This window comes from Ambystoma mexicanum, chromosome 8 (genome assembly GCF_040938575.1).
Source record: "Ambystoma mexicanum isolate Mex_15411 chromosome 8, UKY_AmexF1_1, whole genome shotgun sequence".
Classification (NCBI taxonomy): Eukaryota; Metazoa; Chordata; class Amphibia; order Caudata; family Ambystomatidae; genus Ambystoma; species Ambystoma mexicanum.
Genome location: NC_090929.1, coordinates 1014917492 through 1014942671, shown reverse-complemented (window position 1 = coordinate 1014942671; position 25180 = coordinate 1014917492). Strand labels below are relative to the sequence as shown.

The 25180-nt window shown below is 47.7% G+C and overlaps 1 protein-coding gene across 1 annotated transcript in view; it reads left to right on the top strand.

Moving 5' to 3' along the window:
- The window catches only part of USP48 (ubiquitin specific peptidase 48), a 1688863-nt gene that overhangs the window by 1406670 nt on the left and 257013 nt on the right, over positions 1–25180 (top strand). Inside the window, exon 22 of the mRNA XM_069610955.1 lies at positions 24443–24547. Coding sequence (XP_069467056.1) covers positions 24443–24547 — 105 coding nt within the window. The remainder of the gene's footprint in view (positions 1–24442; positions 24548–25180) is intronic.

The following is a 25180-nucleotide window of genomic DNA, read 5'->3' as shown; positions in this document are numbered from 1 at the left end:
AGTATGTTAAGGCAGCTTAAATTCAGTCCCGGCAGCCCTCCTCCGGTCGCATGCACATATCGATCTCTGTGTTCTTTAAGTATATGGCCCCGCTTCTATTGTTTTCCCCTCCTCGGAGGCACATTGGCGGGGGAATGATGCTTGCCTCTCATCGTGCGGCCTCTAATCCGCCTCCGCATTCCTCCGTCAGCCGCCAGTGCTTCGGGTCCACGCCTGGGTGCAGGGCTGCTCCAATTGCTGTGCGTCCTATTGGTGTCCGCGCTCCCTCATCGCCCGCATTGCGTTAATTTAGGACTTTGCTCTAATGTCCCTTATTTGATCTGTGCATATACTATCTCCCTAGTCCACAACGTTAGGGATGTCCTCCAGCGAGCTCTCGCCCAATACGGCGCTTGTATGCCCAGAACTCGCACCGCAGCATGAGGTGTTTGGGGTCTATATCTGGACTGCGGGTGATCTCTGTGTGTCTCAGGTTGTGCAGCCACTACTGTCTCCGGCCTTGGACCCCACCACCCCCCACCATCTCCTTATCCACCGTCCTGTTGGGCTCGCTCCCGGAATCTGATCGAGGAGGAGCAGACCGCGGGGCTTGGAGAGGGCGAGGCGGGGATCCCCCACCGCGGCGCCTCTACTCCAGCTTCAGAGCCACAGTCCTGTCCCTGCGATCGGCGGCGGCTCCGGATGATGTTCCCCACATAATTAAAGATCCAGTCGACTGCACTCTTCATTCATCTGCGGTTTCATTTAGGGGTGATGGGCGCTTATTCAAGCTCCGCGGGCAACCTCCTGGTTTCGTCCCCCATTTTGGCTGGGATCGTTGGGCTCCTCAATTTTCGGCTCTTAACTCTTCCATCAGGGCTCCGCTGCTTATCAGGGCTACGCAGTTGGCTCCCTAGCTTCTCTGGCACCTTTAGAGCCGTTTCTTTGGGCGTTTGTGTCACATTAGGGGGTTTTGGGGCCTCGGGAAGGCAGAGAAGTCTCGGAGCTCAACGAGGAGGCATCCGATGGCGTCCTTGGCTGGCCATGCCCCCCCACAACCTCCATGTTTTACATCAACAAGCAGGGCAGGGGACACTCTTTAAATCTGTCCAGACTATCTCAGAAAATCTGGAAATGGAGCCTGCAGAGAGGAGTTTTCCTTGTATCCCAACATATTCCAGGGGAACACAACTGCCTAGCAGACACACTAAGCAGGAATACAGATCCACCCTTGGAACATGAGTGGGAGCTACAGTCAGACATTGTAGATGACAATTTCTCAAGTTCAGGTCATCAAGACATATATTTGTTTGCTATAGGAGAGAATGCAAAATATTATTATTAATTTACGCCTTCAGGTTCCCTCAGAGGATGTCCAAGGGGAACGCACTGTGGATCAGTTGGTCAGGGAAATCTGCCTATGCTTTTCCACCAACACAAAATACAAAATAATTGGCAAGGTGCATCAGTAGCACTTAATGATTATCCTAGTCACTCCCTGATTGGGCCACTGATGGTGTGCATGAGTGGGGCAGATCTCCTCATTGGCTGGCTGGGTGCGAACACTCATCAAACTTGTGGATTTGAGGAGGGGTCCTGAATGCAGACCCGCATATAAGCAACAGGTCCGAATCGACCTGTACACGGAGCCAAGTAATCCGAAGCATCGTCCAGCACCAAGGACCATCTGGAACTGCTCAGGAGAAGGTTGAAACCTTGAGCCCGCTGTTGTCCCGGTAGAACCCTGCTTTTGCGCTCGACCTGTGTAGACCTAGAAAGGGACTTAAACACCTTGGGGTGGTGGGACCAATCACTATCTAAGTTTCCTGGCTCCTCTGCAAAAGAGCCTGCTCGGAAGTGTCCCTGGGCCATCAAATGGACTGTCCAGCTTGAACCTTGGCAACCGTGTATGAGCGTTGTCCTATCCAGTTTTGCCTCAAACCTTTGGGGAATCCTAGCTTGCACTGCAAAGCACCACCTTGCTGAATTTCGTCGTCCCAGCTGCTTTGGCTATGAGAGAGAAGTGCGCGTCCAACCGCAAGAGTTTGTGTGCCCCTGCATCACTGTGCGACAATAACAGTCGCTGAAGGCGACTTTACTGCATTTCTTCAAGTGCCCTGAGACCATCTGCATCAGTGTAAACTGGACTTGCATCTGCACCCGCAGCGTCTGTGCACTTTGATGCAGAATCAAGAAATGATACCTCTGTCGACCCTCTCCTGACTTGCCAAGTTTGAAACCGGACTGAACTAAGGACAGTGAGTACTGATAACGCTTACCAGTCACCCCTGGTTCATGCATTCGGTTTCTACACAGGAAAGATCCCTTGTGGTCCTCTGCTTGTCTTGGATAGCCTCTGCTTCCTAAAGTCCCCTGAAAGTTGGCAGCAGATCCTCCCCTTACTATTGGAACCTGTTTTCCACACCTGAGAATCCTGACTCTAACTTTGCCAGCTCCTCAGATATGTACTTTGTGACATTACGCATGACCAAACACTTTTGCGTGCGCATCTAAAATTGAGCACAAGGCTCGCTCCATTGTAGGGCTGGACTTATAAAGTTAGGGTTACCCGGAGGGGCGCTAGCGAGGCCAGACAAGATGACCGCGAGCCTGTGAACTCCCAGGCACCCCATACTGATCCGGACAAAAGCCTGATGTTTCCTGGCCAGTTCATGCTGTTATTCTTTGACGTCCTGCTGTGTGGATAACTCGCCCACAAACGTGCCCAGTCTGAGGACCCCCGCGGATATAGGAGCGGAGATATGAGCAGTGACACCCGAGGAGCCTCTGGCCTGTGGCGTCAGCCCAGAAAATAGAGGGCTGTGGGAAGGAGGAGTCGGGAAGTGCAATACTGCACTCGCCCAGCTGAGGAGACCGAAGGACAACAGCAGCAGACTCGCTGTGCCAGACTATGCTGCTGCGCTATCCACAGGAAGGTGCAGGACCCGCCGTAAGAGGAGAACAATATCTTCGGTGGCTGGGGGGGCCGCGCTCTTAGTATCTGTAGAAGACCAGCGATCTCGCATAGGAGAGGAGCGCTGACAGGCCCCGGAGAGTACAAACGTGGAGAGCCTCGTCCCCCCTTCAAAATAGGAGAGCGCAGGTTCACTAATGAATGGTTCCTGAAGACGGTGGACTAATGACAACCAAAGAGCAAAACACCTGGCTGCTATCAACAATCACGACACGCTGAAGGTGAGCCGCCGTAGCATGCTGGACAACTACAAGGAGGCTGAACGAGGCATAAAATAAGGCTCGCATGAAATGAGGCTCCCCTGACACCATCCTATAGACTAAGTTGGGGGGTGATAAATATAACTGGATAATTGAAGGGAGGATGAACTACAATCGCGAGGATGAAGTCTTGATGATGGGAGAGGCGGGAGGGGAAAAGTGCATGGAAGGGGGGAGAGGTGGAAAGTGCGAAGCAGAGGAGAAACAGATAAATAACAATAAATAAATAATAAAGGCAACAAACAGTGGTAATGCAGCCAGCAATTTGCAAGTTCTAGGTTTAAGGCAGCAGACAGGGTAGGTCCGATAAGTGCAGGAAGAAAAAGGGGTGGCTGTATGGGTACAGATACAGACCCCAGTGCAAGGGGTGGCCCGGAGGCAGTGAGGGAGGGTGACAGGATGAGCAGGTACCTGGGCCCAAAAGACAGAGGGTGGCCAGGTGCATGGTGCCAAGAGAGAACAGATCAGCAGGGGAGAGGGGGAGCGAAGGAAAGAGGAAGGTCTTGAGGTGCTTCCGGAACCGGAGATGGTTCTCCTCAAGTTTTAGAGTGGCAGGGAGGCTGTTCCAGAGGGAGGCCCCAGCCGAAGACAGAGATCTACCCCCAGCTCGTTTCTTAGAAAAACGACTGACCCTGAGTGAGTTGGAGGTAGAGGAGCGAAGAGCTCGAGAGGGGAGGTATTTGCGGAGGGATAGCTGAAGGTATTTTGGACCCAGGCCCCAGAAAGCCTTGTGGACAATGCAGAGGGTTTAGAATTTAATCCTTGCATCCACTGGGAGCCAGTGAAGAGATTTCAGAGCTTGAGAGATATGATCCCAGGGCTTGAGGCCAAGGACAAGTCTTGCAGTCCTGTTCTGGATTAGTTGCAGTGGAGCCATTAACCCTGCTGGTGCACCAACGACGTGGTGAAAAAGCAGAGAAGTCTAATAGTGGATGAGGCATTTGGTGCACATACTCCAGTTGCATAATAGCGGGGGACCTTCTCTTCCCCTGGATCAGTGTCAAGTCATTGGTGGTGGAGTCACCCCCTTCAGGTTATGGTGTGTTAACTCGGTGGAGAGCTTACACATGCAACAAGGAAAATCCTGCAGAATAACAGAGCATGGAAAAATAGTGGATGAAGGGGAAGCACTAGGGTGCTACCTTCAGTGACTACTACGATTAGCAAAGTGTGGAAATTGGATAGGTGAACTGCCAGAGCTCAATGACAAACATTGACAGTGGGGTTAACTGTGCTGGCACGAGGGGTTGCATACCGTACTGGAAAGACAGTATTGGAGAAGTGTGTCAATACGGAAGGAGGCATATGAAGCGGTAATTAGTGTCTATACTTGTAAATCGCTATTCTTAGTGGCACAGTGGAATCGCGGGAGTGTTGACAATATCTGCCTTGGTACCTGACAAGATGTCGAAGGCGAGCAAAGTGGGGAAACAACAATGAAAACTACAATTTGAGACTCCCTCCCTGGCCAAAAGTCAGAGAACAATGGAGGATTCCCCTGACGGGGGCACCCAACCCTCTTCCGAGTATGCCTATGGGTTGTTCTGTGAAATCAGAGATGTCCAACCAACTGCAGACTAGCATTCAATCATTCATCATTGGACAGGAAGATGAACAGCTTAACTTGCAAAGTAGACCACATGCAGGTCTGCCTCGATAAGCATGGGGAGAGATTGGACGAAGTAGAAGGGCAAGTGTCCTCGATTGAGGATGCATCTTCGTCTACATCCAAAACAATGACTCAAGTGAAGAGGCCCTTAAAGGAACTGGCTGACTAGCAGGAGGACCTTGAGTCCAGATCTAGGAGGAATAATCTGAGAATCATAGGAGTCTTTGAAGCAGTTGAGCAGAGATCAAGGCGATGCTGCGTGAGGTGCTGGGAGCTGAGGCTTTCTCAGCTGTGTTCATAGTGGAAAGGGCACAATGAATACCAAGTAGTAAGAAGCCAATACTGGTGCCCCCTCCATCCCCATGCCCGATCATACCCCGAAGCAAAAGTACCAGGATAGGGATCTCGCTCTTCGCAAAGCCAGGGAAAAGGGAACCCTGACCTACACCATCAAACTCTTTCCGGATTTCTCAGATAAAGTGCAGGTGTCACGGAGGACATATATTGATGTAAAGAAACGATTGCAGGAGAAGGCCATAAGATGTGCAATGATGTTCCCAGCGAAACTAAGAGTGGAACATGAGGGACGAGTAATCTTTTTTCACACCCCGTTTGAAGCCAACACGTTCCTCGAACTGTTGCCGCGGAATCCTAGACAGCAGTGAAATTACGGGTGACATTGGAACCATTGAAATGTATCCTTACCTACTGTTAGTGGATGACAAATGGTGTGATGTCTAAATGAATGGCTACCGGGGAACAATTATTATTGATGTGAGGGTGTGGTGGATGGCTGGGTGCTGAGCTGCCCTTCATGCGGAATCCAACATTTTTTATTGAGGGGTGGGGTGGGGAATTGAAGCTGACCTGTTGAGGTTGTTAGCAGGTAGAGGGGGAGGTTGTTGAGAATACTGACATGTTTGCGAAGTCGGTGGGGGAGGGAGGCAGCTGGAAGGGGGATAAGGAGAGAATGGTGGTTCTGGAGATTGCTCTCACTCAACCCGAGAGCTTTTTTTTACTATTAAGCTGGACGATATAGAGACATTAAACGTACGCTAAGACACTTGGACATCTTTGTGAGCGAGGAGCCAAAGTATAGCTGCAGCTCTTACATTTATGACATGGCACATTAGAGGTCTGAGTTGCCCGTATAAGGCCAAGGTATTATGTATGCAAGGACATCAAGTTAATATAGCGTTCCTTCAGGGAACACATCTGACACCGTCTGGGGAGGCAAGGTTCGGTCAAAGATGTGGTTGTCATTTCTACTACTCATCCTACTAAAGATAGGTCTGTATAATGGTGCAAAAAATCCAGTTGGGTTTCTCCTCACTGAAATTAGTAAAGATCGGGAGAGATGGGCAGAGATGGTAACTATACATGGTCAGGCAATTTATTACCCTAATTAATTATTATGGCCCCAATTTAGACTCGGTGGAAACGTTAAGAGTGGATATCCCAGCAACTAGACAAACGTACACCTGGGGTTATTATGTGGGCAGGAGACTTCAATGCAGTGTTGGAACCGAACCTCGATAGAACTGGAGGGTCCCATAGACCACCACTGAAATCGACCAGTAAACTACAAGATCTTTTTTTGGGAGTGGGAGCTAAATGATATATGGTGAACTAGACACAAAGGGGATGGGGGCTACATGTTTCACACCACAGTACACCAGCGGGCATCACAGACTACTTTCTGATCTCAGATACAATGGTAGGATGGGTGACTAAGGCCACAATATTCCTGCGTACACAGTCTGATCATGCACCGCTTTCACTCACTTTGGAGTTACAGTTGTGGATGGGCGGGAGATCACCCTGGGTGTTTAAAAGTGGAGGACTATCAGATAAGGTCTTTCGAACCGGGATAGCCCATGCCATGTATTTGTTTTTGAGGAAAATATGGGCTCAGTCAATTTATATGCAGTGCTATGTGAAAGTTTCAAATGTGTGATCCGAGGGGAGTGCGTATCGAAGGAGTCTGGAATACTAAGACAAATCTGAAGGGAATAAGCAAATAGTGACGCAGTACTGCGACAGATGCAGGTGGAAGCGTGGTCTAGGAGTATGCCAGTCAGACAGAAAGAAATTAGGGAGGAACTGGATACATTTAGAGAATTGGCGCAGAGGGAAGTAAAGTTTCTATTGATGAAAGCAGCTGTCCGACAGTACGGGGAGGGGCTCCGTCCTGGTAGATTGCTTGCAAGGGTAGCAAAAACTGACACGCCAAAGACTCTTATCCTGTCTGTTAAAACCGAACAAGGTGAATTGAGGCACACAGTCTTAGATACAGTTATATGGATCAGGTGGCGCTCTACTGTGTGCAGACGAGGAAACAGAGTGGTTGAACTGTCCCATAGCATTACAAGAAATCCACCTAGCAATTAAGGCACTGTCGTCTGGGAAGGCCCCTCAACCTGGTGGCTTCACGGACAAGTTTTATAAGCATTTTGCATTGAAACTGGCCCTGCATCTTTTAGAGACATATCAACAGGCTCTGAGGGATGGTCGCCTCATGGAATCTGAGGAAGGCAGTGGTTACTGTATTATTGAGGCCTGGAAAGGCAGTTTGATGATTGCTCGTCGTATCGCCCTCTATCACTTCTCAACCTAGGCAATACAATCTTGGCCAAAGTGTTGGCGACCCGGTTTCGCTGTTAATGCATAGATGCGTGAGGTCTGATCAGTCTGGATTAATTCCAGGGCGGTCTACCTCTTATGGGCTGCGACGGATGTTTGGTTTAATATCAGTAGTGCCGCGCAGTGAGTCGTTTGCCGCAGCGCTATTGGATTCAGAAAAAGCGTTCAACTCGGTTGCGTGGCCCTTTCTTTTGACCTTATTACGGAGGATGGGGGTGGGGGAGGAGTTTATATCCACTATCTCGTTACTTTACATGCTACCTGTGGCAAGGGTCAGAGTGAATGGTCAAATGACTTCCAAGATACTACTGGAAAGGGGCACACGACAGGGGTGTCCCCTCTTGCCTTTATTATTTGCTCTGGCAATTGAACCTTTAGCCGAGCTACTGAGGGCAAACCTGTCCACAGGTGTATTCAGCAATATGGGCACAACCTGGTGGTTTCCCTATATGCAGATGACCTGGTAATCTATATCAAAGATCCACATGACAATCTGAGACCGGTCATGGAGGATGTGGTATTATTCGGGTATTTCTTTGGTTTCAGGGTGAATGTTACAAAATCAGTGTTCTTCCTGCTTACTGACAGTACTGGACAGTTTGCTGATGGTTATGGATTCCAATGGCATACAGTGTACACCAGGTACCTAGGTATTGATATTCCGGGATCCCAGAAGAGCTATATAAGGGTAACTATGGAAAAGTGTTGGGGGGCGTGGCTAACTAGCCATGGACTAGGACGTGCCTAAGAGAGCTGCTCCGGTGATCCGACTTTGATCCGAACGAACGCGCATTAAAAATGACTAATCTGCTTTAAAAATGGACGCACAAGCGTAGGAGCAGATGCCCTGCCACCGAGCTATTTGTGCAAGAAGTTGAAGTGAAACTGACTCCGAAACATTCGACCGCTTTGATACAAAGTATCTAAGATGGCGGCTAACAAAGGCAGGACGGCCGTGGCGGTAAGATCAGCTGTATGCGCTCGAGCGTGCAGCGCATGAAGAGATATTGTCCCTTGGAGGTTGTGCTGATCCTTGCTCCTGAAGCGGTGAGCGGCGACCGTGGGCGAGGCCGTGTGGTTATGCGGGGCTCAAGAGACGGACGGACCCAGGGTGTGAGCGCAGTAGCCGCATGTGAGGTTCAGTGGGGATCGGAGTACGGAGACTGTGCACACCCCCCCAGTCGCATAAGACGATCTTGCGTGCGGCTCCCTGCCGCCTGCGTCGGAAGATACGTTAGAAGCAAAGGGGCTGCATATTAGAAGCGAAGGTGCGGCGAGGACTGGCCGCCGGACCAACACAGAGCGTAGGTCCCGAGTACGCGCGGCAGGCGCTCTATGAATATCTGAAGGTGCCCGCGCGGGTGGAACTATTGTTTTCAGGTTTGCTGATACAAGCAAATCATCGGGAGCCCAACCGAAAGATGCAGTGGATCAGAGCGGTCAGCTGGCCATTTCCCCGTACAGTGGGCGGAATCGACTGCCTATTACTGAAAGGAAGCGTTACTAGTGCACCAGTGGGAACACAACGACGTGGGCATTCCTATGCGGTGCCCCTGGCCACACACGATCAATATTGGTGACAATCGGCCGTGGCGGAAAGGCTCTTGCGCCGAGCATTAGTGAGGGGTGTCAAGCAGTCCACTGCCCTTAGGAATGATTAACGCTTGGCGAGCAGTGCTGAGAGAAGAATAAAAGGGACTGGCGCAGTACAATCTCAGAGTGAGCAGTAAAGCCTGTTTAAAACGTGGGAGGACATAACCCCCCCCCCCGAGGACAAGGCTCAATGCGCATGTAACTACACGGGCACACCAAGGATACAAGCCTGCAATGTTGGTGTGAAGTGGCTGTGGGTCTTGCGCCGAGTACTAGTGAGGTGCGGCAGCGGCTAACGGGAGATGAAGCCTCATATGGACATCGGGATTCCACCGAGCCCGTGGCCTCAACTACTCGTTGAGCATTGTTAAGTAGTCCACTGCCCTTTGGAATAATTACCGCATGGCAAGCTGTGCTGTGAGAACGATAAAAGGGACTGGCACAGCGCAATTTCAGAATAAGCGGTAAAGCTAATTAAAACGCGGGAGGCCATAATCCGCCTGAAGACAAAGCTCCATGTACAGGAATCCATACGGGCACACCAAGGGTACCAGCCAGGGCCTAGAGTGACTCTCTGGCGACAAATAGTGATATAGAGCCAGAACTGCTACGCCATAGACAAAGTAACCTTAGCGGTAAGTTAATTAGAAATGTGGGAGGACACAGCCCGCACGAAGACACAGCTTCACAAATACAAACTTATACAGGGGCTCCTCTGGGACAACTGCCAAGGCCCTTAAGAGAGACAATGGTGTTAAACTGCGACAGAGAGGCAGGATTGATACGTCACAGACCAAGTAACCTCAGATATATTACGGAGATTGCAAGATGGCGGTGCAGGGAACCGTTAGTAAGAGCAAAAACAAACAATCCACGATGGAAGCATTTGCAAAGACGCAGCAGTCTCCTGCTGCGACAGCGCACAGCGGCGCGACAGCATCGGCGGAGAGCACCACAGCGGCTGAAAACCACCAGATACTAGCGGCTATAACGGAGCTGAGAGACTCGTGGGGGATAGCGATGGCGGACCTGCGAACTTCCTTGGAGGCTAAAATAGAAGCAGTAGGCATAGAAGTCACCCTACTGCGACAAGATGTTAGAACGCTGGCAGAGAGAACGAGCAGCCTGGAAAGTGCGGTGAAAACCAACACAGACACTAGCACCAGCAATACAAAAGAGGTGCACATACTGAAGCAACAGGTGGCCAACCTGGAGAACCGTGCCGAGGAAGCGGAAGGAAGGGCACGAAGGAACAATATCCGCGTGGTCGGACTGCCAGAGGGGGAGGAAGGCCAAGACCCTACAGACTATGTGGAGAACTTGATCTTGCAAGAAATTGGAGCTGACAAACTCTCGCAGGGATTCACGGTGGAACGAGCACATGGAGCCCTCATGAGGAAACTGAAGCCTGGGGCCCCTCCTCGTGCGATAATCGCCAGGATACTGAACTATAAAGATCACAAGAAGATTTTGGAGTATTTTCGCAAAGGGGGAACGATCGAAAGGGCCTCGAGTACCATCACGGCGTATCCTGACTACACAATGTTGGTCCATAGGCAACGGTACAGCTACGTAGCAATCAAGAGGAGGTTACGCATGGCCGGAATCAAATACATGCTCCTGTACCCCGCGAAACTGAAAGTGTTGCACAAAAGTAGAATGTTCTTTTTGACACCCCAGAGGAAGCAGTGGCATGGCTGGATCTACAAGGTTGCCCGGAACGAGATGCGGAGAAGGCACATGAGGAGCACGATAAGTGATTGGGATATTATATGCATATCGAAATGATGCAGAGTGGATACCCTGGTAGAGACTATGATAGTGATCAGATAAAGGGGTGCGATCGAGTAATGCTGACATTTTGGCAGGATATCTGCGACTTTGTTGAACTTAAAGGACTGGAATATAGAAGATTGAATATATAAGTAAATAAAGTAGCAATGTGTGGTTGAATTAAAGCGAACAGGAGTGGCAGGACAAAGGCACCCTACCCCCTGAGTAGTATTAGTAGTAGTAGTCGCAGGATAGCCGTTATGGCTACCTCAACCTGCTGAGCTTCGAGTAAAGGCTATTGCCAGAAAGAGCTAGATGCGGGGGTGCCTGAGCTCCAGGGATGGAGCTGGGCAACAGTTGAGGGGGGTGATGTTGGGGATGGGAAGAGAGGTGTGGAGGGGGAGGGGACTGGGGAGTTTGGTATGTTTTTGGTTAAGGGGAGTACGAGCCTATATGGACTGAGATGGAAGTGGGATCTGGACTGCACCGATGGAAGGGGAAGAGGAACTCTAATGGGTCATGGGGGACCTTAAAATAATTACGTGGAATGTCTGGGGACTTGATAGTTATCTTAAGAGGAACAAGGTTATGTTGTATCTGCGCAGACAAAATATAGACATTGCACTGTTGCAGGAGACTCACCTGACACGGGAAAAGATGGAGATGGTTGTGAAGAAATGGAAAGGGGTTGTGGTGGGCTCGACATATTCTGCTTATGCTAGAGGAGTGCTCACCTGGGTGCGCCGCATGTCCCTTTTCAACTGTTGCAGGAAAAGGCGGAAACGGATGGGAGGATGCTCATACTGAGGGGATTGGTGGAGAATAGGGAGATGAGCATTGTAAATACATACGCCCCCAATCAAAATACGGCAGCATATTTCAGAACTCTGTGTACTAACCCTAGCATGTATATGGGGAGTGCGGTGATCTGGGTTGGGGATTTTAACTGTGTATTAAACCCCAGGATGGATAGGTCAGATGGAAAGATTGATAGACCCGCCCCAGCGGCTAAAGCGTTGCAGACACTATTAGATGACTTTGTTCTGGCAGATGTGTGGAGAACGAGACACCCCCAAGAAAGGCAATAATCTCACTATTCCGCCCCACAGCAGTTACATACGAGGCTGGACTATGTCTTTGCTATGTCAGAGGTAATAACGGAGATTACTCAGGCAGAATATAAGGCGAGGGTCCTCTCGGACCACTCGCCTCTGGTTCTCGGATGGCAATATTGCCCCCCGAGAGCAAGGATTCCGGCATGGCGCCTCCGAGCAGAGGCACTTGGGGATCCCTTTTTCAGGGAAGACATAAGGGAGGAGATTATAAACTACTTTGAGATGAACACGGGTAGCGTGGACTCAGCCGCACATTATGGGAAGCCTTCAAGGTGGTGATGCGAGGCGTAGACATAGCAAAATCTAAAGGCCTGCAAGTTGGGATCTTTGTCGACCTACAAGAAACAGAAAGGGAACTGGAAAAGGCACTGAAGGAAGGTGAGGAAACGGAGAGAGAGATGGAGCTAATACTTAAACTGCAGAAGAAATGAGCAGAGCAATGGGAAAGACTGTGCAACCTCAACTATAAAAAAATATATAGAGACAGCATGTGGGAGGGGATAAAATAGGAAGGCTTTTGGCGTGGTTATATAAGAGCGAAAACCCCAGACCCACGATCAGAATGATAACGAGAGAAGATGTTAGTGTAGCTGACACCCAGAAGGGAGTTAATCAGGAGTTTTCAGATTATTATAGGTTATTGTATGGGGATGAGGAGGGAAGTAGGGATGGGGAGAGAACAGAAACACTTGAAGACATAGGATTGCCTATGATAAGTGCTGAGGAGAGAGAGGAGCTGGATGCACCGATTACTTTGGAGGAGTTAGAAGAAGTGGTGAGGTAGCTGCCTACTAGTAAGACTGCGGGGGTGAACGGGTTCCCAAGTGAATTTTATAAAGTATATAGGGAGGAAGTGCTCCCCCCAATGTTAGAAATGTTAAATGAAGCGTTTGAGGTGGGACGGCTGCCAGAGTCACTTAGAGAAGCGATCATAATACCGCTTCCCAAACCCAAGAAGCCTGGGCATAGCTGTGGCTCCTACAGACCTTTGTCGATGTTGAACCAAGACACCAAGATATTGACGGCTGCCTTGGCAAACAGACTGCAGAGAGTTATTGGCAAACTAAAACACCCCGACCAGACGGGCTATGTCCCGAATAGAAATATAACCCATAATCATAGACGACTCCCAACGGGTTATGGAATGGAGGAGCAAGAACGAGGGCGAAATGGCAATTGTGTCCTTGGACGCGGTAAAGGCTTTTGATTCGGTCAAGTGGCCATGGCTGCTGGCGGCTGTGGCGGGTTATGGAATGGGACCTGGATACATAAGGTGGGCGAAGATGCTATATAGTGAACCATTGGCCAGAGTCAGAACAGGATCAGTGATATCCGAAAGATGCCAGCTTAGTAGAGGCACCAGACGAGTGCCCATGGTCCCCAATGCTCTATATACTAGCCCTGGAGCCCCTAACAATATACCTTAGACAACAATACGATCCTATAGGTATCGAGGTGGGAGGGGAACGACACTTGATCTCCTTGTATGCGGATGACTTGCTGCTGTACTTGAGGCACCCGGAGGAAAATCTCCAGTACATCCTGGAATTGATGGAGAGATATGCGGGGCTGTCTGGTATAGCAGTGACTCCTCAAAAATCTAGTATTTTCCCGTTAGGCAGTTACAAGGGCATCCCTGTGGGACGGTTACCGGTGTTAGAAAAACCATGGGCGGTTAGTACTTTCCGGTATCTTGGGATAGACGTGTACCACACGGTGGAAGAGGAGCACAGGCACAATACTGAGTTAGCCATTGAGAAAAACGAGAAGTGAATGAAGTTCTGGGTGAAGTTGCCCCTAGCAATGATGGGACGAGGGGCAATGCTTAAGATGGTGGTCCTACCTGGGCTCCTGCATTTTTGGGGAATATTCCATATCTGATACCCAAGAAGTTTTTTATTTACTAAACTGAACAGCATGTGTAGGGATTCCTGTGGCATGGTACCCAGAATAGGGTGGCACTATGGAAGTTGCAGAACTTTTATGACAAAGGAGGGATAAAACTGCCTAATTATGAGGTCTATTACGTAGCGAGCCAACTGCAATACATTACCAAATGGCTTTCAGACGAAGTGACCCCCGATCCAGGTTGTTTGGACATGATTGCGCCCCTTTTTATTTAAGAGAGATGAACTGGCTGCCCAAGACAGAAATGGAAGAGCGCCCTGAGATGATGATGCTTGGGTGGAAGATGTGGCGCCGGGCATGCCGGATGACGGAGAACCCATTCCCATGCTCCCTGCAGGTACCACTAGTTGCACTGGCAGGGGTAGATAAGCAGGTGAGGATGATAATCAGAAACCACTGGGAATCGGTGGGGTTAGTAACAATGGGAGATATCTGGCGAGAGGGGACCATCATAGATTTTGAAGTGCTGGGGGAGGAAATGGGGTTACACACGGGCCAGTACATTACATATCACAGAAATCAGGAGAACATGGCCCGAAACGGTACTGGAAGAAGAACCTGAGGCTACTATAGATACAATATATGATATAACGGAGGGGGGCATGAGATCTTCAGACTGTACGAGATGATGTCTAAAGTTGGGAAGGAAGTAACACAATTAAGACTAGAGTGGGAAGCGGAAGTAGGAGCCCCGATAGAGGATGGGATGTGGGAACGTGCCCTGGGGTACCATAAGAAGGTGTCAAGGAATGCGAGACTAAAACAGATACAACTATATATTACGCACAGGGCATATATGACACCCCAGAGGATATCTAGGTTTGAAAATGCTGGACGACAAGCATGCTCCAAATGTGACGAAGAAAATGCTGACATGGTACACATGTTTTGGGCATGCCCAGTAATTGAGTGCTTCTGAGGTGAAATAACACAAACTAGCGGAAAAGGGGGTCACGATTCTTATAAATACTGCCTGGGCCTGCTTGCTGGTGGGGGGACTCCCCAGATCGCAGAAACTTAAGCATGTTAGTAAATTGAAAGATCTAGCATATGCAGGATTGCCATGGGATGGAAGACATGTCATAGGCCACGGGTGGAGGTGTGGTGGAAAGAGTTGCAGAAATGGGCTGAGGCGGAAACCATGGTATGGCAAGAGGCGAGCAGTGTAGGGGGAGAGGAGGAGGCGGGAACCCTGATGGCATGGAAATCATTGATAGCGGAATTATTTGGAACGATACCAGATCTGACAGAATCCATGGAAAATGAGACCCCACCACGCGGGGCAGATACAGAGTGCGTGGAATAAATAGGTTTGTAAGGGAGGGGGAGGGATAAGGGAAGCAGTGACCCAAAGTAAGCAATGAACAATTGAGCTGTTGCTATATGCACTGCGTGTTTGGTTTGTATTGTTTTTTTGTTCTGTTTGAATAAACCAATAAAATTGTTTTTTAAAAAGAAACTATGGAAAAGTGTTGCAACAGGCTCAAACTGTGGTGGACAGGTTGATGGAGTTGCCTCTGAGCCTATATGGAAGGATCTCGCTGGTCAAAACGGTTCTGCTGCTGAGGTTTCTTTGTGTTTCTTAATGTGCCACTGGTGGTGCTGTAGGCATATTTAAGCACAACACAGTCACAGATCTTGCAATGTATTTGGGCTGGTAAGCAGGCACGCATGTCCTGGGAATAACGGACAGTGCCACTAGACAAAGGGGGACTGGCATTACCTAACTTTGAGACATACTATGAAGTGACCCACACAGGTTTTCTAACCTACTGGTTTGGGGACGGCACAGATAGGGGACTTGTGGAGGTTGATAGAGCTTTGGCAGCGCCATACTTACTGGGCGTGATTGTGCTAACGGCTCTCGACAGATAGACCAGAGCGGGGAACCTGGTGGAATTGACCTGCAGATCATGGGTCTGAATTGAGGGGAAGGTTACTCCCCCAGGCTCCGATTGTACATATGCCGGGTTTGCACTTGACAAGTGAACCAGGATTTATTCGCTGTATGAAGAATCTGGGTATATTGTGCTTATGAGATCTTTTCCTAGAGGGACAGTTTATAACAATAGCAGATTCGGGATAGGGGGACATTCACATCACTGGATCTGTTTCTATATTTCAGACTGCAGCAAACACTGAGGGACTTGTTCACGACTTTCCCTAGGGAACTGGAGGTGGCGCCTATACTGGATGGGATGCTAGGATGAGTAGAAACCGAGAGAATGGTGTCTACTCTATACAGCATGGTGCAGAAAGCCTGTGTGGTCTGGGCGGAGTCCTCCCGATGGAGATGAAAGATCTCATACTGTATCAGGGGAGATGTGGAGATATTGCTGTGCACAGACACGATAGATAGCCCTTAATAGTCAATTTAAGCTGATTCATTTTAAGTACCTACATCAATTTTACTATACACCTGCGATGTTACATAGATTTTTACCAGACACTCTGGACAATTGCACTCGTGTACTGCCGCACCAGCGAACTTCATGCACGTGGGGTGGAGCTGCCCCCCCGGTGTGACTATTCTGGAGCACATTTTTCAGATAATGAGTGAGATTATAGGGGAACCAATCCCGGGGATTGCTCTGTTGGGGATCCAAGAGAGATCCCGTACAGAGTGTGAAGACTGACGGGCTGCTACTGTTGTTAACCTAGAGTGGCAATGCTGTGGGGTGGATCTTGGGGTCCGATGGTTGAACGATGGAAAGAAGTCATTCTCTATTGCAATGAAATGGAATACGGAAGAATAGTGCACCCTTGTGCCAAACCCAAGGACATATGGGATCCCTATAAATATTACCTGGTTGGACAAGCTCAAAAGGAGGGGAACCATCCCGAATGCACCTCTTCTTTTGCCTTGAAATGTTTTTGTTTGTTTAAAATATGTAAATAATGAAATGGGAGATGTAATATACATGCTTGAAGGGCGGGGAGGTTGATCCACCAAACCACTGTAATGTTGTGTGTTGTTTTTTTAAAACAAAGTAAAAATTAAAAAATTACAAAATAAGTTAGGGCTATACATCTCTGAAGATTGTCAGTGTTATAAAGTTTGCCTGCCCTTTTCCCCTTACAGGTTTTGGCGGGATTCCGTATTTTACCGCATTGACCAAAGTGACTATATATTTTACAAAGGCTGTTGTTTGAGTGGTGATTTTACTGTGCTTTTCATGCTTCACTTGTGTTTATTCTTGGGCCTAATAAATTGTATATGTTTGTATACTGCTGGCTAAGGATAATCCTTGGTGTCTAACTGTGTGTGCTCACCAAAGACCTCATATCACCCCGACTCCATCTGTGATTTAGCCTTGACTGCACTGCTCTCCAAGCTACAGTAAATTTGTCGGGCTATCTTCCCAGAAGTGTTCCCTGTTTCACTAACAAGGGTGGCCCGCTAAACATCTTTTCACCACAGAAGAGTTTAGAAATCCATTCCAACAAATTGATGTACAGCGGTGGGGTAAGATCTGAGGTTCATTTGGTTCCATGTGTTAAAATCGCTGCAAAAATGGCTGTTTACACAAAAAATCATGGCAAAAAGGCTGTGGTTTTGCCGCCGCAATCCATGTAAAGGATGCAGGGGACAGCCCTGCAACCCCCAGACCCATTATTCCATTTAAGGGGAGCGGGGGACACCACCGCTCCCCTTAAATGGTATAATGGGGTACACCTTTACTGGGTCAAACCACAGCATTTTTTCCACGATTTTTTGCACAGGTGACATTTTTGCAACAATTCTATTACTACATACTGAACATTTGTGTTGCACACTGGTATAGTACCTGGATTAGTTACACAGTAACACAGTGACTTTAGTTGGCTATTAACCACCTGCTAAACCTATATAAAATGGAATCCATCACTGCTATTACTCTAAGTGCTTCTAAGTCTGAAACGCTAAGAAGGCTGGGTGCAGGGAGAGGTATCACTACCTCTGGCACAACAACTCAGTTAATCCAAGAGATTGTAGATTGACAGGAAAGTAGCATTGTACCTCTTCCCTCCTATGATTGTGCAGAAGGTGCTGGGGCTGCTCCCAGTAACAGTCATGATGTGTCTGTTGATGCCATTAGAGAGAGAGAAGATGAGGATGATGCTCATCCAATGTGTCCTCTGTTTCCTCTAAAGCTGAGGCTGTGTTAGACCTCGAGACAAAAGCTTAGGCTAAGAGAAAAATAATTTGAGATTATAATGGCTAAATTATAGATGGCAAAGTTGGAAAAACAAAAGTATAGGGAACATGAGTTGGAGCTTGCCAAGCTTCAAGCTGCCAACATCTCCTCAGAGTCTGGGAGTGGTACAGATCCCTCCTCACATTCTAGATTTCCTAAAGATGGGCTGAGTGTGTATGAAGAGAAAAATGACATCATGCACTAGCTGACTGCGTTTGAGTATGCGTGTTAAGTACAGGAAGTAGTAGATGCTGATAAGATTGCATGGTTACTCAGTAGACTGGCCCGCTCTGGCGGCAGTGCCATTGTGGAAATGTCAAAGACTGAGAGAAAAGATTTTGCAAAATTGAAGCAAACCATAATCTTGAAGTTTGGGAAGACTCCTGCCCAATACTTGAAAACATTCAGGGAGTATAAGAAAAGGGCAGGTAGTTCTTGGGTCACATATGTTACAGAATGTTTTAAACAAATGACTGTTTGGGTGGCAGGTTATAAGGTTACCACTTTTGAAGACATGATCCATTTGGTTATGCTGGAACATATTTTTGTTTCCCGTTCCTCTGAACTTAAGCAGCGTCTGTCTGACTAAGGAAATAGATCCTAAGACGTTAGCCACTTCAGAAGATTCATGGGTATCCCACAGGGTGTCCCATAATGACATTCATGCTTCTAGAAAAGCAGGAAGAGAGACAGAGGGTTTTTTTTTTATTATTCGTATTTATGTAGCACACAACAGCCCAAGGACATCGTGGCACTTGTTACAGTACAAAGCTTAGTTACATGGTCATTAGCAGTATATATACAGGTTACAATATAGTTATATTACATTTGTGTTATATTACAATATATATGGCAGAAGTGGAGGAGGCAGTCCTCCACTTGCTAGTTGAAAAGAGTGGCCTTGAGGTTGTTGCGGAAGACAGAGATGGAAGTTTCAGCTCTAAGGGTGGCGGGGAGTGAGTTCCAGAGTTTCCGTGCAATATAGGAGAAGCCTAGACCTCCCGCTGTGGCTCTCTTTATGCGTGGTATATGTAGCTGGTTGGTGTACTAAGCCCTGGTGGGGCGAGTGGATGTGGCCCTTGATATTGCTTCAGATAGGTATGCTGGAGCAGTTTTGTTGATGCACCTGTGAGTGATGGTGAGGATTTTCAGAGTAATACGCTCTTTGACCTGGAGCCACCAGGCTTCACGTCTGGCGTGGGATATATGGTCTCTTATAGGGATGCTCATGGCGGCTCTGAGGGTATTGTTTTGTGTGGTTTGCAGTCTGTGAATGCTTTTGGCGGAGGTGCCAGCTAGAAGGGCGTTGCAATAATCAAGTTTGGCTCCTATAGTTGCTCTAGCTATGGCCAAGCGGTTGGGGGTGGATACATAGGGTTTAATGGCATTGATGAGTTTGGTGCTGAACGCTGATGCAGAGGCTATGGCGCTGACTTGTTTGTTCATCGATAGATTTGCATCAATGTGAACATCTAGAGTCTTGACAGAGGATGATACAGAGATGGTTAGGTTGTCTATGTTGAAGTTGTTGTATTGGGGGCATAGTTTCGATAATGTGTTTGTCTGGCCCAGGATGAGAACTTCAGCCTTCTCCCCGTTAAGACAGAGGCCATTGATTGCCATCCAAGCTTGGATAGTGGCATAGTTGTTGTGAAGGGCCGTGGCGTCTTGGTGATAGAGTCCAGATAGGGGTAAAAGTACTTGAGTGTCGTCTGCATAGTTTGTATATGCAACACCCATGGAGTCAAGTAGGTCGAAGAGGGGTTTTGTGAAGAGGTTATAGAGGGTGGGGGCTGTACAAGATCCTTGGGGGACACCGCAGTTTATAGTGGTAGGATCGGCGTTAGCTGTGTCGGAGTAGACCTTCATGGCTCTTCATTCAAGGAAGAAAGTGATCCAGGATGCTGCTTGATTAGAGAAATGGGCTGCATGGGTGAGGTGGGTGGTGAGTGTTTGGTGATCTCCCCGGTCAAAAGCAGCTGATAGATCGAGGAGGAGGAGCAAGGCAGGTTTGCCTTTGTCCATGATCTGTGAGATTTGATTTTTTAGGTCTAATAAGGTTAATTTGGTTTGGGGGGCTTTGCAGTGGTTTTGGATTTTGTTCTGGAGGAGTTTTATTTTGTTGAGCATGGCGGACTGAATGCTGGCACACCAGGCTTTGTCTTTAGTTATCTCGTCAGCAGTAGCCTGAGGAGTGACTAATTCATTAAAGATTGCGAATAGTTCTTTAGCTTGGGAGTTGGCCTTTGAGATCCTATCATTGAAGCAGTTGGATTTTGCTGCTAAAATGGCTTTTTTATATTGGAGGGCTATTTGTTTGAAGAGGCTCTTATTTAGATCACTCGGATCCGTTTGCCAGTTTTTAAGCGACTTGCGCTTTTGAGCTCGGAGGGTTTGGAGTTCTTCCGAGAACCAAGAGTTGCAGTAAAATGATTTTTTTTCCTTCTTGCTTTCAAGCGGGGCTATAGAGTTTGTCATTGGTGAGGGTATCATTGAAGATAGCTGATAGTATATTTGGGTCCTGAGAGAAAGGTGGTGCTAGGCAGGGGCTTTTAAGGTGGGGACGCAAGTTGTCTGCGTTGAGTTTTTTAGAACTTCTTATTGTGGCAGGTAGTGCGTGGCTGAGAGTCTTAGGTTTAGGGTTGGTGGGGATGAGGAATTCGATGCATGTGTGGTCCATCCAAGGAAGGGCGGTGTTTGATGTAATGTTGGATGCACAGTTGTGATCCATGACCCAGTCAAGGGTGCGGCCTTTGGAGTGAGTAGGGGTGAGGACTCTTTGGGAGAAACACAAGTCTGCAAATTCTTTAGCTAGGGTTGCGGCATATTTATCCTTAGGATCATTGTATCCTAAATTTAAGTCTCCTAATAGAAGGATTTTGGAGGACCTTTTAATGTTGTTGCTTAGTCGATGGGAAGAGGTGCTTTCGGAAGTCAGCTGGCAGTCCAGGAGGTCTGTATAGGATGTGGATGTTGATTAGTTTATTGGGGGAGAGCGTAAGCTTGGCTGATAGGATATCAGCATTACCACCCCATGTACTATGGTCTGCTAATCTTATGGATAGTGAGTCTTTGTGGATAAGGGCGACTCCCCCTCCAATCTTAACACATCTATCTTGCCTAAGGATGGTGTAGCTTGTGGGTAGGGCTAGTGTGATGGCTGGGCAGGCGGCATCATTGAGCCAGGATTCGGTGATGCAAAGTAAGTCCAGATTAAGTGTGGATAGTAGATCATTTATCTCGAGGGCATGTGCAGGTAGGGAGCGTACGTTCAGTGGTGCACATTTAAGAGGTGGGTGTTGTGTGCCTTTGATGTTTTTGTTTGTACTAGTATGGGGTGAAGTGTGCTTGTTGTGGTGTGTGGTAGTGAGGGGCTTGGTGCGAAGTAGTGTAGAGGCATGTTAGGGTGGTGGGGGGCGAGGGGCCGTGCCTATTCTCAACTTAGTATGAGATAGTGGTGCAGTGCGGGTACCTAATCTAGTGTTTCTAGTCGTGATGGGTGTGGATGAGCAGAGTAAATACCTAGGAAGTGATCGATTTCTGAGATTGCCGAGTCTGGTGGCTAGGCGGCCGCGACTGTGTGATGTTGTAGTCTGGTGCTGCGGCATGTGAATTTAGTGCCGGGCGCTGGGTGAGGTGTGCTGGGAATATGTGGGGAGGCGTAGAGGCCATTATAGTGAGGGCTATAAGGATGGCTGTTAGGCAGGCTGAGCGGAGTGTGGCAGGGAGAGTGCGGGAGAGTGAAACTATGCTATGATTGGTAGGTGCATACTTGGGCATTGTGGAGAGTGGCTGTGTGTGTGCGCGCGTGTGTGTGCAGCTGGTGTGTGCTGCTGGTATGTGACAGAAATGACGGGAATCATGCGACTAGTGCCAGGTAGTTCAGAGGAAGGTCACAAGTGGGTCACACTTCAACAAAATACAATGTCTAAATTCGATTTCTAAGTGGGGCAGGCAGAGGCTAAATGGTGGCAGAGCATAATAGGTAGCAGTTGGCTGCACAAGAGGATACAGTACAAGCGTAGTACTATAGTATAGTGAGATATTATATATCAACAATAGACCAGGTGATAGCAAGCAATTGTCCAAATTCAGTGAAATGCAGAGGCACCCATGAGGTGTAGTGCATGAAGGGATTAGGTGGAAAGGTTAGGTTCTGGGGGGGTGTGGGCAAGCTGTAGGGTCAGGGCAGGCTTACCAGAAAATGGGCAGAGTCCTTGGCCCAGGCCTCAGGTGCCTCAGACAGGAAAAGTTCCTTGTGATGAGGATCCTTTGGATGAGGGGGCCAGCGTTTGCCTGCCGGCGCTCGATTGGCCTTCTGTAGTTGCAGTTGGGTGGGTCATCTGAAAAATCTTCATCCCAACAGGGCCATAAAAAGTTTAAATGTACCCTGGGATATCTCGGGAATGTTGGAGGGGATGCTCAGGGAGAGAGGACTGGAGGCACACATTGTGGGACGGCCATGTATTGCAAGGGTTTTGGGAAGAGTTTAAGTCTCAGATCTAGAAAATGGTGCAAGGTCTGCCAAACTGTTCCCAGAAAAGATGGATGTGTGGCCTCTTTGATCCGGGATTCCAGATTCCAACAAAACCCCAATGCAAAGCCTTTATGATCTTATTGGTAGCGGCTTGGGTGGTAGTAGCGAAGAAATGGAAGCAAAAAACATCCCCTACGAATGGCTCTGCAAGTTTGGGACATAGTGGCCATGGAATGGATCACGTACGGAATATAAGGCGACACACACATTTCGACAGGACTGGGGATTGATACTAGACTACCTCAGTGGAGACTCTATTCTGCAATGGTGACCTCAGAACTTGAGAATATTGGACATAGTGTAGACACCGAAGCCCACCTACATGAAATAAGAGTTGTACCACAAAGAGACTTGAATGCAGGACTCGGGTTAGGGAGGTGGAGGGTGGTGGAGTAGCGAAGGGGGTAAAGGGGTGGTTGTTTTGTAATTTTGAAAAATGCTAATAAAAATGCATTTAAAAAAAGTTAAAGGGTAGGTCACATGAACATGTACAGGGTAGTGAGACTAATCATCCTAAGTGCTCTAGCACCTTCAAGCACAGGTTTTGAAATATTGTGGTGTGGTAAGGCGTAGTCATTTATGGAAGGTTTTTACATTTGACAAATGATGTTGGATAATGTTTACTATAGCTTGATACCACGTGTTACGGTGTATGGTATTGGGAGGGATTCCCCTAAGTCATCCAGTTCCAGATGTGCCTGAAAGGTGTCATATGTTTGCCCTAGGGTGATTATTTCACCCTGCACCAGGTCATAGAGAGTAGATTGGGGGCAGTTATGGCTTTGCATGGGGTGAAAGTCTCCTACCACATTCAGTCCAATGAACCTTTTTGGTAGCAATTGTGGTACCAATGTTTCTTTAAAAAGCCTGCTTTGTGCCCTTTTGTGTTTCAGGACTTCCTGTTTTCAGGGCAACCATGTAGGGAAAGATTTCTCTTTTTGCAACTTTCACTCCAGAGTTTCTTTTTTGTTCTGTTTTTGAACCTGTTCCAGCTTTTTGAAGGGGAGTAAAGCCTTCAACTTCACTTCCCTTTTGCTAATTTGTTATGGGGAAACTAGTCCTTCAGACTATTGGTACTGGGGAAACTGTTTCCCTTTTGCATTCTGTGACTTTTTAACATTGCACAGTATTTTGCAATGCAATGGGGATACTTTTGTATTACCTTATCTTTTTACACTTGGGATTTTTTTACATGAGCATAAAGACAAGCTGGTGGCAACAGATACATTTTTACAATGTTTGCATTATTTTTAGTGTGCTCATTCACGTATACCGCGCAAGGCTACTAAACTTGGCTAGTGCCCTAAAATGCCCGTGCCATGAGATTTATGTTTGTTTTTTGTTTATATTGTTGTTTGGCCTTGTTCCTGCCTTGCCTTATAAGTCATTCACTTGGCTGCTTTCACAGGCTATTGATGCGTCCAAGTTACCTGCCTTTAGAGTTATTTGGGGTCCCTTTTGTGGTAGGTTTGATAGCTTATCATTAGACATAGTGGTTATAGTGCTCTCAACAGAAGGTGGTTCATAAGTTGCCTTAATACTATGAATTATGAATAAGTAGTAGACATCAAGTAGAATCTATAATAGTTATTCAAAATGGGTTTATGTTTTGATGATGTTGGCTCCCTTTAGATTCAATGAACAATGACTGAACCACAAGTCAGTAAAGTTGCATTTGTTTGTGGGTGGCTATGCAGTGCATGATGGGTGTTATTGTGAGATTTGTAAGTATCACTTCTTAGCATGACAAGATGGGAGGCTGTGTTGTGTGGTTATTGTGATAGTGAGGATGTAGTGGCGTGGGTCAAAGTGCATGGTTCAGACTTTTTATAAAGATTGTTTACTTCTGAGTTTTACGGTCATTTTATTTTAGATAATGAAAGAAGCAGCACCTGAATTGAATGTGAGCAGTTCAGAAGCAGAAGAAGAAAGAGAGGATGTGCCACCGGAAGGAGACACTGACCCTGACTTTAACCAAGTAAGGAAGTAACAGCCCCTTTGTTTTCTTGTAACTTTGGGTTGTCCTTTTTTCAGTATTTTGAATTGGGACTGTATTGTGTCTAGGTAAGTGCTTTAAGGGGTCTTGTAATCATTCTTTAATTATCATTTATAATTATTATAATTGCTTTTTTATAACACGCTTAATACCCAGAGGTTTCTGAGCAAGGACCCGGTGATCGAACCTCTGTTGCTCCTCGTCATCTTGCTTCCAAGGCGAGCGGGTTGTCCCTGAGCTATCCTCCCGGCCCATTGGATACACGACACAGGTTCTACATCTTTTGAAATCTGTGGCTACCTACTGGTCCCAAGTCCATAGTGCCTAGGGGTAATTGTGTGGCTTGGTCATGGCATGAGTAGCACCATTGGTTCCACAAGTGACTTATTCCTTATGTATGTATGTATGTATATATGCAGAGGCTCATTACTTTTCGTCATCAGGACAGAGGCTCGAGCCATGAAACAGCCACCAATTCCTTTTGGTTTCTCTTACTTTTTCAACTCACATAGTCACCTTAGTAGTCAGACTTTAAGCCATGTAAGGACTGTGGCAAGCCAATATCAGGATCCGGACACCATCAACTTTGTCTGATGTCTAGTCCCAATGTCAGAA